At 50.1% G+C, this 17,777-nt stretch overlaps 1 protein-coding gene across 1 annotated transcript; it reads left to right on the forward strand.

Annotated features, from left to right (window-relative positions):
- Positions 1–385: 385 nt before the first annotated feature.
- TENT5B (terminal nucleotidyltransferase 5B) lies at positions 386–11,704 on the forward strand. The gene is made up of 2 exons (XM_069078944.1): positions 386–759; positions 8,653–11,704. The coding sequence occupies exons 1-2, from the start codon at positions 487–489 to the stop codon at positions 9,685–9,687; spliced, it is 1,308 nt and encodes a 435-aa protein (XP_068935045.1). The 5' UTR covers positions 386–486; the 3' UTR covers positions 9,688–11,704.
- Positions 11,705–17,777: the final 6,073 nt, after the last annotated feature.

Below are 17,777 nucleotides of genomic sequence, written 5' to 3' on the forward strand. Positions count from 1 at the left end.
AACAAATTTCTCAGTCCCGTCGGTCTTCTAAGGCGGTCCCTTTAATTCCTAGAACTGCTCAGCCCAGAACTATCCGAGAGTGTAATGCCTCGGCCGGCCCAAAGGAGAGTTCGGAATCAGTGGGGAAGGGGTATTCTCTTCAGCCAATCTCAAGCCGCCTGGGGCGAGCTGTGACGCACATGCAAAGCCAGTGGAATCCTCTCCGCCCAATGACAGCTCGAAGGGGGGGGGGGGGGGGGGGCGGGGGGGGGGGGGCGGATGAAGGACAGCTCTGCGGACCAATTGACAGGCGGGGGGCAGCCTATATGAGCCGGGCCCAGCGCACCTTAATCGGCTTTCTGCCGGGCCACACCGTCGGTAGTGTGGGAACGTCGGGGCCGGAGCCCGCAGAGCCGCCGCCCCCCCTCCCAACACCCCCCTGCTTCCCTCCCCCCTGCTCTCTCTACTCCCGGTTCTTGACATCTAGGCTTCGGGGTCTGGCCAGAGATGCCGTCGGAGAGCGGGGCTGCGAGCCCGGACGCAGCAGCGGTGGCGGCGGCTGCAGCGGCGCCCCCGGCCCTGGTCACTCCCTCGGCAGCCCCTACCCATAAACGAGGGGGTCTCAGCCAGGAGAGTTGCTCCGGAGCCCCACGACGGCTCTTCAGCCGGTTGAGCTGGACGCAGGTGCAGAGACTGGACACCCTGCTGGGCGAGGAAGTCCCCATTCATGGACGTGGTAACTTCCCCACGCTGACCGTACAGCCGCGCCAAATCGTGCAGGTGAGTGCGGGCCCTAAGCGTCCAATCCTTGACTGTCGCTCTCTCCCCCCAGCTCTCCCCAGACCCTGTCTCGCGCCTTGGTTACAGCAGAGAAGGACTGGGGGTGCTGGACACGCCCCCTCCAGGCGCTGTTGGGGGTAGAGAAACTTTGAATAAGTGGAGTAGGATCTCTAAGGAAACTTTAGTCCGCTCAATGTCAAAGCTGGGAGGGACCTTAGAACCTGGAATGTCAGGGTTGGGAGGAACCTCCGAATCTCGGAATGTTTGAGCTGGGAGGGACCTTAGAACGCTGAATGTTAGCTAGCCCCAAAGGGACCTTAGAAATTATCGAGTTCAGCTTTAATTGTTTTGTAGATGAAGAAAGGGGGCCCCCATTTGCACCCTGCCCTTTTTCTCCCGGCTTGGGCATCTGGGAAGAAATGGGCTGTGGGCTCTGGTCCCAGCCCTGGCCCCTTGGAGCCTGAGAAGCCGAGTTGGTATACCTTTGGAGGTGAGTGTCTGGGTCGGGCTGAACTGTCCCTGAAAAGGGACCCAGTGATGGTGCTAGAACAGTCCCGCAGGTGGGGAGGGGCAGTCATGGGTCGGGCAGTAGGGTGTTCCTGCTAGAGAATTAAGCTCCCTTCCTCCCCACCTCCACCCGGTGCCCCTCACAGCAGGGTGAGCGCCCACCCAGACCAGAAATTCAGGGCTGGCTCCCTCCCATCCCCACCCTGAACTGGAGGTCCCTTCTCTGCCCTTTGCTCAGTCAGGCTAACAGACTGGGGGCTGGAATCCACAGAGATATGTGCTGAGACGGTGAAACCCGTGGCTGGCCCTGAGCCAGGGGCTGCACACGCCCAGCGGACAGCATGCTGGTGGGGGAGGAGGAGGGAATGAGTGAGCCTGGCTGCCTCCCAGCGGTTGCTCTAAGGCTCTGGAGGGTACCTTAGCCAATTCTTTACTCTCCTTACCTTGTTTCCACCTCTGCCCTCCACCTCCACCAGCCCCCATGCTTTGGCCGAAGGCTGCCTTCTCCTTGGTCTCAGGATCCTTCACTGGATTTAGGGTCATCTTTCTGAGGTGGAGAGGCTGCCCTGTGATACCCTCTGCAGCTGGAGCTGCCCTCGAACAGCCCAGAGCAGCACTGATTCCCATCCCAGCCCAGCACCCAAGCCTGGGCTTCTAGAGCTAAGGGGAAAGTCCCCATCTTAAAGAAACAGGAAAATCCAGCCTGGATTCCTACTGTCATCTCAGAGCAATAGCTGCCCAGGTAGCAGCCATCTGGCCAGGTGAGCCAGGCCACTCCCTGGCTTCAGCTGCCCCAGGTGTGCACCTTAACCCCCTCCCAAACCTATGAGGGCACTGACTGCAGCTTTAGGGAACGGTGCCAGGACGGTGGCCCAGAGCCAGGTGACAAGTCCCTGAATGGGACCCTATGTTTGCTCCCCCATTCCCTGTCTGAGAGTCAATCCAGTCCTTCTGTCTCTAAATACCGGGAATTCTGGACATTTCACGTCAGGGGTTAGACCAGGTGCTTCTGCCTAGTCCGGGAGGGTATGCCCTCCTCCAGAGAGGCAAGAAATAAGACCCTTAGGCTGCAATCGAGGAGTCCTGAGTTTGAGTTGTGGCTCCAACAACAACTCACTGTGTGACCTTGGGAGAGTCCCCTGCCCTCTCTGAGCCTCAGTTTTCATTTCTATAGAAATTGAGGGATAGATTCCTCATTTGTAAAATGGGGAGAGGGAGTGTCAAACCAGAAGGCCTAAGAATCTTGTCAGTTCAAGATCTGTGATCATAGGACCTACCTGCTCCGTGCTAACAATTGACACATTGATTTCTGGGGCATATATTTCAGGAGAAGTGCTTGTTGGGAAACCAACAGAATTAAAGGAGGCATTTGAACTATTAGATGGTCTCAGAATCACAATGTTAGCAGACCAGAAAGGGACTTTATAGACACAGTCCAACCTCCTGACTACACAGAGAGGGAAACAAGACACTCAAGGGGAAGTGACTTGCCCAAGGTCACAGAGCCAGGAAGTGTCATAACCAGGTCTTCTGATTCTGAATTTTCTTTCCTTTTCTCCCTTTCCTTTTTAGCTGTTTCGTTGCTGCTCTTTCCTCTTTTTTACATTCCTGTCACTTTCCCCCTTCTCCCCCCCTACAGTCCACCCTGTAAAAAATATGCAGAATCAAGGAGAACCAATCAACACATTGATATTGTCTGGAAACGTATGCCTAATTCTGTCCCTGTAGTCCACCACCTGTCTTCTGAAAAATAGAAGGCAATTTTCACTGTTGATCAATCTTCTGATTGCTCACTGCATTGATCAGAGTTCTGGAATCTTCTGTAGTTTTTCTTTACTATAATTTTCTTTTCATATTTCTTCCCAAGGGTCTCTGAAGCTTTGTGAATTTAGAGGGGAGCCAGTACTTAGGGAGAAAGGGGAAGCTGGGGTGGGAGTGGGGGTGCAACTATTTCAGCTAGTATGAACAAGGCTCAGGGGACCTTGCTTTCCCATCCTCCCTCCCCCAGACTCCTTGCAGAATCAGGGGCCGGGACTCAAAGATTGTGTCCTTCCTGATGCCTTTAGGAATCGGGAACTAAGCACTCCTTCTTGCCCCTGAGTATTCACAATAGGATAGAGCCACCTACCCCCAGAGCTTGGCACTGTACTCATGCCAGTTGCCTGCTTGCCAGTTCGAAGGGGTGGGAGGCTAGGCTGGTCACGTCTAACAGAGGCCCAGGTACAGGTAAGGTCTGACAGCAACGTCCAGGGCTCTCTGGGTCAGATGGCTCTCTCAAGCAGCTCGGCCCCAGGCAGATTGTGGCCAAGTATGGCAAGTCGGTGATGCTAAAGGGACTGGAGACCATACCATATAAGGATGGCCTGAAGGAACTGAGGACGTTTAGAGAGGAGAAGGCTTAGAAGAAGGAATACTGCAGCTCCCTACCAATAGGCAGGGGACTACCTCCTGTGAAATAAGGATGAGATTCTCAGTTTGGCCCTCAGTTTTGGCAGTGAATGAAGGGAGTGAATGGTTCAAGTTATGGAGAGGCACTTCCAACAAATCAGGCAGCTGACAGACCTCCATTCAGGACCTGCTGCGGGCTAGGACTTCCCTCTGAGTGAAATGGACTGTCTCAAGAGGATGTTGAAGTGATTGATCACTTGAGAGAGTTTTTCAGGTTATACGTGGTCAGACAGGGGTTGGCTGAATGACCTGAGGACCCTTCAAGTTCTGGGATCCTGAGGCCTCCTGGTTTGGGCCCCACTGAGGCTTATAGAATGAGAAGGGGTGTCAAAAGCACCTTACAGATGTAGCCTCATAAGCAATGAATTCCAGGATGGCTTGTGCTCACTGGGGGGAGCTTGTCTCTTTCCTCACCCCCCCAAACTGGGCCATTTTAGTGCCCTACAGAAGAAAGAGGGGCCTAATCTGGCACAAGGCAAGCAGGGCTGCCCCCTCAGTGTCTGCAAGGCCTCAAATTGGGGCAGAGCTAAGCTCCTCAGAGGCACCCTTGGGTGTGTCAGTATCTGGGAGACAACAGCTCTAGGCTGGCTGACACAGCGGGCCCCAAGCCCTGACGCTGGAGGATTTAACAAGAGTACAGCATCCACCTCCTCACCCAGCCAGATGCCCCAGCCCAGGGGTGGGGGGAAGACAGATTGGCATCAGTGTTTGGGACAAGTCAGCTTGTCATCTGCCTACAGATGGTTTTGGTTGTCCTTCAGTGAAAGGAAAAAGGCCAGTGTGGGAACTGCCCTCTCTCCCCAGCTTCCCAGAGGCGATCTAAAGAGAGTGGGTCTGTCTACAGTAGCGTTATAGTGTCTTGGAAAGAGCCCTGTACCCACTGATGGGGCTCTCTCACTTACATCTCAGCTCTCCCACTTACTGTGTGACCTTGGCTGAATTATTTCAGCCTTTAGCCTCCCTTTCCTCATCTGTAAAAATGGAGATATCATCATATTTTACCTCACAAACTGGTTTTAAGAGAAACTATTTGAAAAGCCTAAAAAATGCTGTTGAAAGCATTATTATTTGTTACATGGGTGGGAATTGGTTGGGGGCTGGGATGGGACTATTTTCTTTAGTCCCTCAGCTGCAGAAGGAAGAGGACAAGGCCTGTCAGGACCCTTATGGCATCTGGCTCAAATGGCTTCCTGTCTTCACTGGTCTTCAGATGTTGTAGCTGACCCCAGCTGCGATTAGTGATCATACTTGGGCTGGTCATCTCTCTTTCAGATGAAGAAACTCCTTTTCTCTGCTACAAAGTGCTACAAAGGAATATTAACCCTTAGCTTGCTTGATCCTTCCATCCCTACTCTCTGGGAGTATAGAAGAATAGGTACTCCTGTTCTAGCAGATAAAGAAATTGAGCCTTGGATAGGTAACTTACCCAAGGTCAATAACGGATCCAAGACTAGAACCCAGGCCAACTGATTTCCATTATTGTCCATATCTTATTTTCCCAAAGTTTGGGGCATCAACCCCTCAGACCTGGGGCTCCAGCTCCCAATACCTGGATATCCCTGAACCCTGCCTACCCATCTACCTTCTCCACCCCCTGAAGCCATAAGCCTCCTACATTTTCATCTTCAGGTTTAGTCTGATTTTCTTATCCAGATATCAGTAGTGATGATACCAGAGAATTTGTGGGATCTGAGGATCTCAGTGGTCTTGGTCTTGTAGACTTTTGGATAGGTGCTATCAACATGGTGGTAACCAGGGAAGTGAGGGGAGAAACCTCCATTGGGGCAAGGAGGGGAAAGTTTCCTTTCTCACCAAGAGGTGTCTTGCCCATAAGGGAACCATTCAGCTTTGACTTTTCACCCAACCCCAGCTTTTTGGGTTTAAACCCAAAGCCATTGGATTTAAACCATTGTTGGGTTAAACAATGTGGTTTGGGGGGAGAAGTACTGACACTAGAATCAGAGTATCCTGGCTCTGCTACTTAACTAGCTGTGTGACTCTGAGCAAGTGACTTAACCTCTCTGGGCTCCAGTGTCCCCATCTGTGAAATGGCAAGGTTGGACTAGGGGACCTAAGTGAGTTTCCTCCTGGTTCTAAATTCATGGGCCGGTGCTTCCACCTTTCAGTGCTCTGGAGTCTTCCTCTCCTCTGCCACTGTATGTCCCACCCTTCTTTTTCCGAACTCATCTCTGACCTCTATTCCCTCCCCTTTCCAGTAAGCCTTCCTTGACTGACCCCACCCAGCTTGTATTGCTTGATTATTTCATGTCTCCTAGTCATTTAAATACTTTATCTGCCCCAGCTCAGAATTAAGGAGGGAAACCTTACAGAACCAGCTGACTTAGCACCAAGTTGGAGCTACAGATGAATTTGGGGGCCCAAGAACATTAGAGCACAATTACCCCTGAAATGACCATTCATAGCCAACCCAGTTCTTTTGGGCAGCCCCAAACCCTTGCCCAAAGACTTCTCAACTGACTTCTTCATGGGGCCAGACCCCCTTTTTCCCTGGGCTTTGTCCAGAGAAGCAACTGTTGGAAAACTTTAATCCTATGCAGGGAAGGGGGCCTCAGTGGTCCCAGATTCTGTCTGAGCAGACTTTGACAATCACAGTCAATGCTGTGTAGCAGAGAGAGCCAAGCCAACCCTGGAACCCCTGGGCTCCTCCTCCTGCCTCTGACAGATACTTAACCTCTCAAGTGCCCTTAACAACTTTCTAAAACTCTTAAGTTGCTGAAGAGGCACCAGCTTGTGCCATGTGAGGAAGGATTTTGCAATGCCTATGAAAAGGGAATTCCATATACCAATGGAATCTCAACTCTATTCTCTGTCTTAATGAGAGAAATTGCTAATCGCTAGCATTGGCATAACACTACGAGGTTGGCAAAGCCTTTGACAAATATTTTCTCAGTTCATCCTCCTCAACCCTGGGAGGTAGGTGCTATTATTATCCCCATCTTACAAATGAGAAAACTGAGGCAGGCAGAGGTGGAAGTGTCTTATTCAGGTTCCTACAGCTAGTAAGTGTCTGAGGCTGAATTTGAACTCAGGTCTTACTTAATCTAACCACTGGACTGCTTCTTGCTAGATTGAGTATGCAGCAATTCATTATGTTTGTAAAACACACTTTAGAAGTGTCAAGTATTTGCTTAACTCAGTGGCTGGCACAAAGTAGGTGCTTTGTTGTTCAGTCATTTTTCAAGTCAAGTCTGATTCTTCATGACGTTGCTTGGGGTTTTCTTGGCAGAGATACTCCAGCTCATTTTACAGGTGAGGAAAATGAGGCAAACAGGGCTAAGTGATTTTCCTAGGGTCACACAGCTAGTAAGTGTCTAAGGCCAGATTTTTTTTTTTTGCTTTTTTGGAGGGCAATTGGGGTTGTGACTTACCTAAGGTCACATGGCTAGTTTTTGTGTTAAGTGTCTGAGGCCAGATTTGAACTCAGGTCCTCCTGAGTCCAGGGCCAGTGCTCTATCCACGACACCACCCATCTGCCCCCTGAGGCCAGATTTAAACTCAGGAAGATGGGTCTTCCTGAGTCCAGGCCAGGCACTCTCCACTGTACTACCTAGCTGCACATAGTTGGTACTTAACCAAGGCAAATTGATTGATTGGTTGATGGATTCCAGAGTACTTTGACTCTGGTAATAAATAACAAATCCCCTCAATACAGAGCTTTGCAAAGCCCTTTGTATGTATTCTTGGTTGTACTATTGGGAGGAGGCCACCAGTGCAAAACAGTGAGGGCCACTGGGTTTGTGCCATGTGAGGAAGGGACTTGCAATGCCTAGCTTGCAGAAGAGAAGACTCATGGGGTGTCCTAGCAGCTCTCAAGTATCTGAAGGGCTCTCCTGGGGGAAGTTGACTGAGACTCATGTTTGGCCTCAGACAGCAGAACCAGGAGAAGTAGGTAGCAAACTGAGGCTTAGCCCATGGGAAAACTGTCTGACAGTCCTCTGACAGAGGACTAGGGCCATCTCAGGATGCAGTGAGCCCCCTTTCATGGAGCACTTCAGAGCCAAAAGTAGGAGACCACTCGCCGGCCATGCTGAAAAGAAGCTTCTGTCTTGGGATGGGACTGACTCAGTGATATCTGGCTAGTCCAGTCCTTTCTGACTCAGAAATGCCTTGGATTCTTCACTGTACTGAAAATACTGTAAAAGAGGCTGGGTAGGATTTGATGTCAGCAGTCAAGAACCCTAGACTTGGAATCAGGAACCCTGAGTCCTGCCACTTAGTGACTATTACCCTGGGCACCTGCTTTCATCTGCAAAATGGGTATATTTGCATTCCTTACATTCCAGGGTTTTGTGAAGAAAGCCTTTTAGATAGCTAAGAGTAAATAATGCTGAACTCAGGCTTTAAGCCTTACAAAGGGCTTTGCACACATGATTTCATTTAATCGTCACCACAGCCTTGTGAGAGAGGGGCTGTTGTCCCCATTTTTCTGAAAAGGAAACTGAGCCTTGGGCATTCAGTGTTTTGCCCAAGGTCTCCCGAGAGGCGATATGTGTGAGTTGAGATTCCAGTTTATCCTGACTGAAGCTGGCAGTATCCAGTATATACGTGGTATAAGCAGCCTTTGGTCAGTAGAGTACCCCAAAAGGTAGGTTATTACTGTTTCTGAGTCCCAGACGATGGAAGTGACTAGCCCAACACCACCATGTGAGTCAATGACAAAGTTAGGACAAGGCCTCCTTTCCCAAGCCAGTTCTAAGATCACAGGTCTGCTATCCCATACTATCATTCACCTTTGTTGTCCGACTTTCCCCTGCCTCTGCCAAGTTTCATGGCCCATAAACAGCTGGTGCCTGATAAGTATCAGTAGTGATAACTGTCTTCTTCCCCCATCCCTCCATCATCCCCCATCCATCAGGTTAGGGGCTGCTTCCCCTCTGGCTATGCTCACCTGGTCTCACTCCCTTCTCTCCTCTTCAGGTGGTCCGAAGCCGCCTGGAGCAGCTGAGGGTCCCTATCCACAGCGTCCGCCTCAATGGCTCAGCAGCCAGCCACGTCCTCCACCCAGACAATGGCCTGGGCTACAAGGATGTGGATCTCATCTTCCGAGTGGACCTGCAGGATGAGGCTGCCTTCCAGCTGGTGCGAGACGCAGTTCTGGCCTGCCTCCTGGACCTCCTTCCAGCTGGCGTGAGCCGGGCCAAGATCACGCCCCAGACCCTGACGGAGGCCTATGTGCAGAAGCTGGTCAAAGTGTGCACGGACTCAGACCGCTGGAGCCTCATCTCCCTGTCCAACAACAGCGGCAAGAACGTCGAGCTGAAGTTTGTGGACCGCCTGCGGCGCCAGTTCGAATTCAGTGTGGACTCCTTCCAGATCATCCTGGACTCTATGCTTTTGTATGGCCAGTGCTCGTCCACCCCCATGTCGCAGGCCTTCCACCCCACAGTGATGGGCGAGAGCCTGTACGGGGACTTCGACGAGGCGCTGGAGCACCTGCGGCAGCGACTTATCGCCACCCGCAATCCTGAGGAGATCCGAGGTGGTGGCCTGCTCAAGTACTGCCACCTCCTGGTGCGGGGCTTCCGGCCCTGCCCTGGTACTGATGCCCAGGCCCTCCAGCGCTACATGTGCTCGCGTTTCTTCATCGACTTCCCAGACTTGGGCGAGCAGAGGTGCAAGCTGGAGCGCTACCTGCAGGCCCACTTTGGTGGGGGCACCGGCCCCGCCTGCTATGCCTGCCTGGTGACCCTGCACCGGGTGGTGAATGAGAGCACCGTCTGCCTCATGGGCCACGAGCGGCGCCAGACGCTGGACCTCATCGCCATGTTGGCCTTGCGGGCCCTGGCTGAGCAGGGCCTCGTGGGCAGCACTGCCCTGGCCTGGCACTACCAACCTACTTCCTACCCTGGCAGTGATGGGGCCACCCCTGCCCTCAACTACTATGTGACCCCACTCCAGCCGCTGCTGGCCTGTGGCCACTCCTCCTACCCAACCTGGCTGCCTTGTAGCTGAGCTGAGAGGGGTGGAGGAGTGGGGTTCCCCATCCTCAGCCCTAGGTCCTGAGCCAGCTAGGGGAAACACAGACCTCTCCCCAATGGCATCAGGTCCTAGCACTGTTAGATGCTGCTTACCTATTTGCTGTTGGGGTGAGGGTGGGGATGTGGTTTAGGGTGTCTAAGGGGTTGGTACTGGTCAAGCTCAGCCTAGAAGGGGCAACAGGGGCCACACAGCCTTGGGCAGGTGAGGGTGGTCAGTCTAGTCTTCTTTTAACAGTCTTGTCAAAGCTACCCCAATCAGGACCCCATTCTTCCAGCTGTGACTGAAAACCCCTGCCAGTCAGGCTCCCTGCCTTCCATAAGAACAGGCTCTGAAAGTACCACCTCCCATGCTTTGGCAGGGGGAAGTTCAAGGCTGTTCAGAGCCAAGCCTGAGGAACAGGGGGGGAAGGGGGAGGTAGAAGGAGGGTGGCAGCAGATATGGAGCTGATGTGTGTGTGTGTGTGTGTGTGTGTGGCCAGAACAAGGTGTGACTATGGGGGAGGGGGGTGAGAAATGTTCTATACAGGAACCTGGCCATGTTTGAATTATGGCACATAGGGGATTTATGTATAACCTCCCTGGGGGCCACTCTGCTGCATGGTCTTGATGAGGGCCCATCACTGACTATGAGTATATGTCAGTATGTGCCAAGATTGGCCCTGGAATGGTGAGGCATGGGAGCCAGCTATCTGGACATATGCAGTGAAGAGATTTGCCATCTTGACTTTCTAGAATTTGTTTAGACAGGGGACACACAGAGGGCATGATGCCAGCCCAGCCTGGGCAAGCTTAGCACCTGTACAACTAGCCTGGATTTCCTCCTCCCCAGATGCTCCCCTCAAGGAAGACCTGACCTCGGAGAAACTGGATAGAGATTTGGCCTTAGGAAGAGAAGGGTTATTAACAGGCATGAAGAGCTCAGGGCAGCTAGGTGCCACAGTAGATCTGGAGTCAGGAGGACCTGAGTTCAAATCCAGCCTTATACACTTGCTAGCTTTGTGACCCCGGGCAAGTCACTTCACCCTGTTTGCCTCAATTTGTTGGCTATAAAATGAGCTCTATGGAGAAGGAAACCACTGCAATATCTTTATCAACCCCAAAAGGGGTCAGGAAAGGTCAGACACACCTGAAAACGACTCAACAACTGGAGAGATCAGCCCCCATCTCTGTGCAGTGCCCCTGGCCTCTAGGTCCTATCCCTTTGTGGGGAGGGGGCTGGAGCAACCTGGCTTCATGAATCTGAACCTTTTTCAATTCTTTTTATCCTCTGTGGCCCAGAAATGGGGGATGGGGGTGGGTCTTGAGGATAAAGAGCCTGGCTCATCCCACCCCATCCTAGCTTCTCCCATTTTCCCTGTGTACTTCAGCGTTCTCTAACTCCCCAGCTAAGTTAGGTCTCGGACAATAAAGATTTTTCCCTGTAGAGCCAAACTTTGCCCCTCCAATGAGTGATTGGTTTGTTTGCCTGAGGGTGTAGGGGGATGGTACTTTCCTAAGAGTGACTTGGGGGCCTTTAAATGGTCCTTCTCTTCCCCCTTCCCCAAAATTTGAATTGTTTCCTCTGAAAGACTCCTAGGCCTGAGATCTTCCCGGAAATCGTGGGACTATGAAGATCCCATTTTATCCCTTAGAGGCCCTAGTACTCAGCACACCTGAAATAAGGCGGGGTTGGGGCCAGGTGAGTGGCCTGTGACTCAGCCAATTACACGCAGGGGGCACCAGGAAGGTTCTGATTACTCTGGGTATACCCCTTTCCTCAGAAGCCCAGCTCCCCCACCTCTGGGTGCTCCTTGTTTTTGAGGAGGGAGGCCTTTAAAAAGGGAGGGAACATGGAGGCCTAGCCTGGGGAGAGTGCCAGGATGTTCCCACATCAAACTGACTGAATGGAGAAGGGGACCCGGAAGAGGGTCTCAGGTGTGGGAGGGAGAAACAGCAGGGCTGCTGAACCCAGGAACCTCTCATGAAATAAAATAAAGTTTCTATTTTCTCTATTTTGAGTCTATGTGTGCTCTGTTTGGGGGTGGAATGGGGAAGAGGGAGTAGAGCTTTCTGGGGCCTGCCCTCGGCCTTACTGTGCATTTTTCCTGACTGGAGGGCAACATTCTTCTGTAACTGGCAATTGTATGGGCTAACCCAGCTGCTTAAGGTAATTGGATCATGGGACTGAACCACAGCAGGCCATAGCAGGTGGGGTGTGGGGAGGGATCCACCCAAGGTAACCCCATCCGGGAGTAAATTGGGCCAGTTCTGGCCCTGGGGGCATGCCTCGGAGGCCTTGGCCTTCTTAATGCAGGTTTCCTTGGATCCAAGGCAGAAGAATCTTCAGGGTCACCTAGTTCAACCCTTACCTCTGGGTGAATCCCCCTTCCCACAATAACCCTAACTAGAAGCCAGCTAGGCTTGGAGGGCCTCCAGGGAAGGGAAGATTGCCTTCCCAGGCAGTACCTTCTTTTAGCTGGCTCTAGCTCTTCCCCTTATGTGAAGCCTAAATCTGTTCTGAAATTTCTAGGCCAGGAAAGGTTAAGACATTGGTCCAAACATCATGAAGCCCAGTGAGCCTAGGAGCTGAGCCTTTGAACCCAAGTTCTCTGATGCTCATCCAATGTTGCTTCTACTACATTTACTTCTACACCGTCCCCCATTTGTAGGCCTGGAGAGGAGAGGGAACCCATCATGAGGCAGCCAGTCCTCTCTCCCAGGGGTGGTCATTGGGTTTGGGAGGAAACCATCCCCCAAATTACTCTCTTCCCTCGAGTTGGTTTTTGGCTGGGACTGTTGGGGGTGGGGGTGGGAGAGTAATGTAAATATAAGAGACCTATGACTCTTGGGAAATACAGCCACCAAGAAAAAAACAGCAGTTTGGATCACCAGTTCCCCTAGGCATTGGCACTGGGCCTGCCTACGTCAGTGCTGACATAAAAGCATTGGTAAAGGATAGGGATTAGACAGCTTCTGGTCCTGGGTCACTGCCCAGGATGGGAGGGGACCTTCAGTGTCTGGGATGGGGAGTCCCTCTGTCCCTGTCAGCAATACTCAGGCATCTCCAGGCCTAGCATGGACCCCATCCAAAGGTATACAATGACTGGGGGTGGGTGGCAACTCTGGCCACTGAGGGCCCAGGAAGGGAGAGGTCATCACTCTGAGGCGCTTGGCCCTGTCACCATGACGATGCCAGCTACTGTTTACCAAAGTCCCTTTCATCCAGAGATCTCAAAGCCCTTAACTTATTCACCCTCATTAGGGGCCTCTGAAGTGGTGAGTTTGATGTAGAAAAAGCAAGGCCGTGAGCAGGGTGAGTCAGGACACAGGAGTCTTGGCACCCAGCCTGCCCCTGGTCTAATCCAAAAGATACCTCACTAAAACTACCCTTCCTTGCCTCCTGCTTGCTTTAGGATACTAGCTAGACCAAAGCTCATTAATGGGGCTTCTTAGTGTCAAATGGGATAAAGGGAAAAGCTCTTAAGGCAGCTCAGATCACCTTTCCAACCAGTCTTCATGTCTCAAATCCTTCCCCATTCCCATCCATCCTATCCACATAGCCTGGTGAATCTTTCTAAAGTGCAGTGCTGACTCCTGTACTCCAGAATCTTCACTGGCTCCCACCTACCAACAGGACAAAAGCCTAAGGTACCTAAGGCACTCTGGCCTGCTGTCACTAGCTTCTCCAGTCTCATCTGTCATTATTCCCCAGCCACTCCTAACTGCCAATACCTACACTTTCTCTTCTCCTATCTCCCTACACACGGAATGTCCTCTTGTACTCCCACCCACCACTTGTGTCTAGGCAATCCACATCCATCCTTCAAGGCCCAGCTCAAATGCCACCTCCTCCATGAAACTTCCCTGATATCCCAATGGACAATGCTGTCCCAGTCCTCAAATGTCCCTATCCCCACCCCATCACCCATCATCCTTGACTTGTACTATGTATGTGGTATATATAGCTCCTAATAAAATATACATACTTTGAAAGCAAGAACTTTTTTAACCCACAGCCCATTACATAACCTTGTACATAGTAAGTGTTGGATTATGTATATGTGTATAATATGTGTATATACATATATGTACACGTATACACATATATGTATACGTGCACACACACATATATGTCAATGAATGCCTCTGATCAGGGGAGTATATTCATCTATAAGTGGGGCCCAGATGTGACTGTGCCTACCTGGGGAGGACAGCCAAGTGTGCAAGGATCAATGTGTGTGTGCACAAGGTTGTGTTTGTGTGTATACAAATGAATGTGTATGTGCAAGTGAATGCTTGGCAGTAGCCCCAGCTTGCAATGAGGTGCATTAAGACTGTTCTAAGTTAGCTAACACCATAGACATTATTTATATCAGTGACGCAGTCTCTACAGCAGTATATAACTGGCCCTGCCAGCTGGTGCCAACCAGCCAAATGTCAGGGCTAGAAGGAAACTTTCAAACATAAAAGGTCAGAACTGTAGCTTTAAAGTATAGGCCATAGAATGTCAGAGCCAGGAGGAAGTAAAAAATCAGGCATTTATTAAGCACCTACCGTGGGCCAGGCACTGTGCTAAACACTTGTAAATATTGTCTCATTTCATCCTCACCATAACCCTGAGAGGGAGATGCTATTGTTATTTCTATTTGACAGCTAAGAAAACTGAGGCAAACAGAGTTGAAGGGACTTGCCCAGGTTCACACAGCTAGGAAGTGTCTGAGGCTACCTTTGAACTCAGCATTCCTAACTCCAAGTCCAGCACTCGATTATCCACAGCACAACCGACCTTCCAGCTAGTTGGACACCAAAGGGGAAAGGTAGATATTCCTGTCTCCAGAAGCAGCTATGTAGCACGGCAGATGGAGTTGGGAAGACCTGAGTTCAAATTCAGCCTCAGATACTTACTAGCTGTGGGACCTTGGGCAAGTCACTTAACCCCTGACTGCCTCAGTTTCCCCAATTATAAAATAGAGATAATAGTCCCTCCCTCTGAGGGGTCTTGTGAGAGTCAAATGAGATACAATTCGTAAGTTGCTCAGCACATAGTCAGTGCTTAATAAATGCTTAAGTCCACCTTCCCTGTGACACCCCATGACATATTCTCTTCTTTCAAGAAGAAATTAGAATGTAAGCTTCTTGAGGGCAGTGACTTTCTTCTTTTCTATTTGGAACTCCAGAGCTTAGCCTGACACAGTGTTTGGGAAGGGCTTTCCATTCATTCATATATTTGTTGCTCTATATATGACCATGTACATATATGTTAGTGTGTAACATACTAACATATGTGACATATCAATATTAAACATACTACTGGACGTGGAGCACTGTAGTAGAGACAGATAGAGACATGAAAGCTTTAGGAGCTATCTATGTACCTGTGACCACAGGTGAGGGGAGAGGGGAACATCCCTATCTGTAGGGTATAGTATGCCTAATGCACAAAGCTAACTCCCCCTGGCCCTGTCTGTCTATTCTCCGAGCTCCAACAGTTCCTCTGGCATCTCTCATTGGTCAGTATATTTAGAAAACAGCCCTCATGGGAAGAACAGCTCTGACTGTGAGCCCAGGTCCAGGCCAGGAGCCCAAGTCAATCAGTCAGTCAGCATTGGCGTCAGCAGCTTGGCTAATGAGCCCTGACCTCAGGCCATGGAGTCCCTCCTGCCCCGCAGAATGCTAGGGGAGCTTGGGGATAGATGAATGGGGAAGAAATGAGCCTAGAATTTCCCCAGGAGAAGCCCCTGGAAATATGGGCCCGATGGGCACTGGGGCAACACCCTCATCCTCTGCCAGCTCCAGGGTTCCCCAGGCCCCTTTTGTATTTGTGTCCCTAGTACCTGACACATAATAAATGTTTTCATTCATTCATATGGTTGGTCCTGTATCCGTGACCCTATATCTATATGTATTAAACACTTTCTGGGTCTTTAGGACCTAGTAGATTCTTCACCACCATGCTTGCTTCTCATCTTCCTGTGAATGTGCCATCATGGGCCAGCAGTGGGGCAGGAGAGGGGAGAAGCAGAGATGGCACTGATCTCTCTCCCATTCTCTGTTGAGATGGCAGCTTCTGCCTCTCTGTATATCTCAATGTCTATCTCTGTGGTCAGACACCATCTGAAAGAGTGTATGTAGTTCTGGATGCCATATTTTAGGGGATGCTGAGGATCCAAAAAGTAGCCCAGTGTTGTGTTCTGGGAAGGCAGAGACCAAAAAAAGGAATTATTCCTCATTCTTGGGGAATTTGATTGGTGAAAATCAACTTTCCCTCAGTACAAAAGGGGTCCGCCATGATGGTGAGGAGCCTGGAGGTCAGGTCATCTAAAGGATCATTGGAAGGACCTGGGAATGTTTACACTGGAGAAGAGAAGACTTAGGAAGCCCCATGAAAGTGATCTTTAAATATTTGAATGGATGTTTTGCTTGATCCCCGAGGATAAAACCAGCGGCAATGGAGGGGGGAGGACAAAGGAGGAGCACTGGGTAATATAACACTTTGTCCAGACTCTCAAGAAGCTATAGCATGCAAAGCAACCACATCCTGGTAACAGTCTCAGCAGATGGACTAAGTCAGGTGGAGGGTAACCAACAGAGCCCATCGGTGAGTCTGGGAGATAGCTACCCCAAGTGTGTAAAGACTGCCCTTGGCAGAATGGGCAGATGAGAACCATTTGTTGCAATGGCCAGGAAGGCGACTGAAGCAGGTGCTGTGGAGCACTGAGAGCTTGGTCAGACATGGAAGCCGCCAAGGCCATTGCCAGTCATCCTGACTTTTGCCCTGTCACTGAACTTCAATGACTCTGGAAGACAGAATGACACTGATGACTTTGCAGAACTCTGCCTCACTTAAATCTAATTCACGTGCAAGTCAAGACATCATCCTGTGATGTCACTGGAGCTCTTTGAAAACAAGGACAACAACATTTACACTTATGGTAATTTTACTCATTATTTGTGTCTTGTCTCCAACCCTTAGACACAGAGTGGGGCCCATGTCACCTCTCTCTTTGTATCCCCCAAGGCCAAGATGGTATCAGGCAGGGTAGACACTTAACAGTTCTTTATCGAATGAACTGACAAATGAATAAAGTTATAGGGAAGCAAATTTCTATTCAGTATAAGACAGTAGGGGTTGTAGTAAATGATTTCTGAGGCCCTTTCTAGCTCTGAGATGGGTAGGCAGATAGATTTATAGATAGATAGATAGATAGATAGATAGATAGATAGATAGATAGATAGATAGATAGATAGATAGAGATAGAGAGATAGATGGATGGATGGATAGATAGATGGATAGATATTTAGACAGCTAGTACATGAATTGAGGTCTCCAGTCTTTAGAGTATAATGTGGCTGACAACAATGATGCTGTTGCTGCTGCTGCTGATGACAATGATGATATGATCACAACAATGATGATAATATTGATGATGCTGATGTTGACAATAATGATGATGATATGATCCTGCCAATCATGATGATGTCAATGATGCTGATAATGATGTAAATGATGATGATGACATGATTACGCCGATGACGATGGTGGGTGGTGATAATGCTGCCCGACCCGCTGCTGCTACTGATAAGATCACTATGATTATGATAATATTGACGATGCTGATGATGACATTGATGATGTCAATGATGATGATGATGGTGATGATGGCAATGTTGTTGCTGCTGATATGATCATGACATTGATGATAATGTTGACAATACTGATGATGACGTCAATAATGACAATGATGCTGCTGCTGCTGATGTCAGTAATGATGATGATGGTGATGGTGATGATGATGGTGACATGATCACGCCAATGATGGTGGTGGCGATGCTGTCACTGCTGCTGCTGATGATGATGATATGATCACTATGGTTATGATAATGTTAACGATGCTGATGATGACATTGATGATGTCAATGATGATGATGGTGATGATGTCAATGTTGTTGCTGCTGATATGATCATGACAATGATGAAAATGTTGACAATGCTGATGATGACGTCAATGATGACAATGATCATGATGATAGTGGTGAAGATGATGACATGATCACGCCGATGATGGTGGTGATGCTGTCACTGCT

The sequence above is a fragment of the Petaurus breviceps genome, unplaced genomic scaffold (genome assembly GCF_028583685.1).
Source record: "Petaurus breviceps papuanus isolate PSGF00001 unplaced genomic scaffold, PetGlider_PUasm1.0 91041, whole genome shotgun sequence".
NCBI lineage: Eukaryota > Metazoa > Chordata > Mammalia > Diprotodontia > Petauridae > Petaurus > Petaurus breviceps.

What these genes read in the sequence shown, in the direction of transcription:
- TENT5B (XM_069078944.1), top strand. Translation starts at nt 487, where the DNA reads ATGCCGTCGGAGAGCGGGGCTGCGAGCCCGGACGCAGCAGCGGTGGCG. An exon ending in AGCCGCGCCAAATCGTGCAG is followed by an intron (nt 760 to 8,652) that starts GTGAGTGCGGGC and finishes TCTCCTCTTCAG; the next exon opens with GTGGTCCGAAGCCGCCTGGA.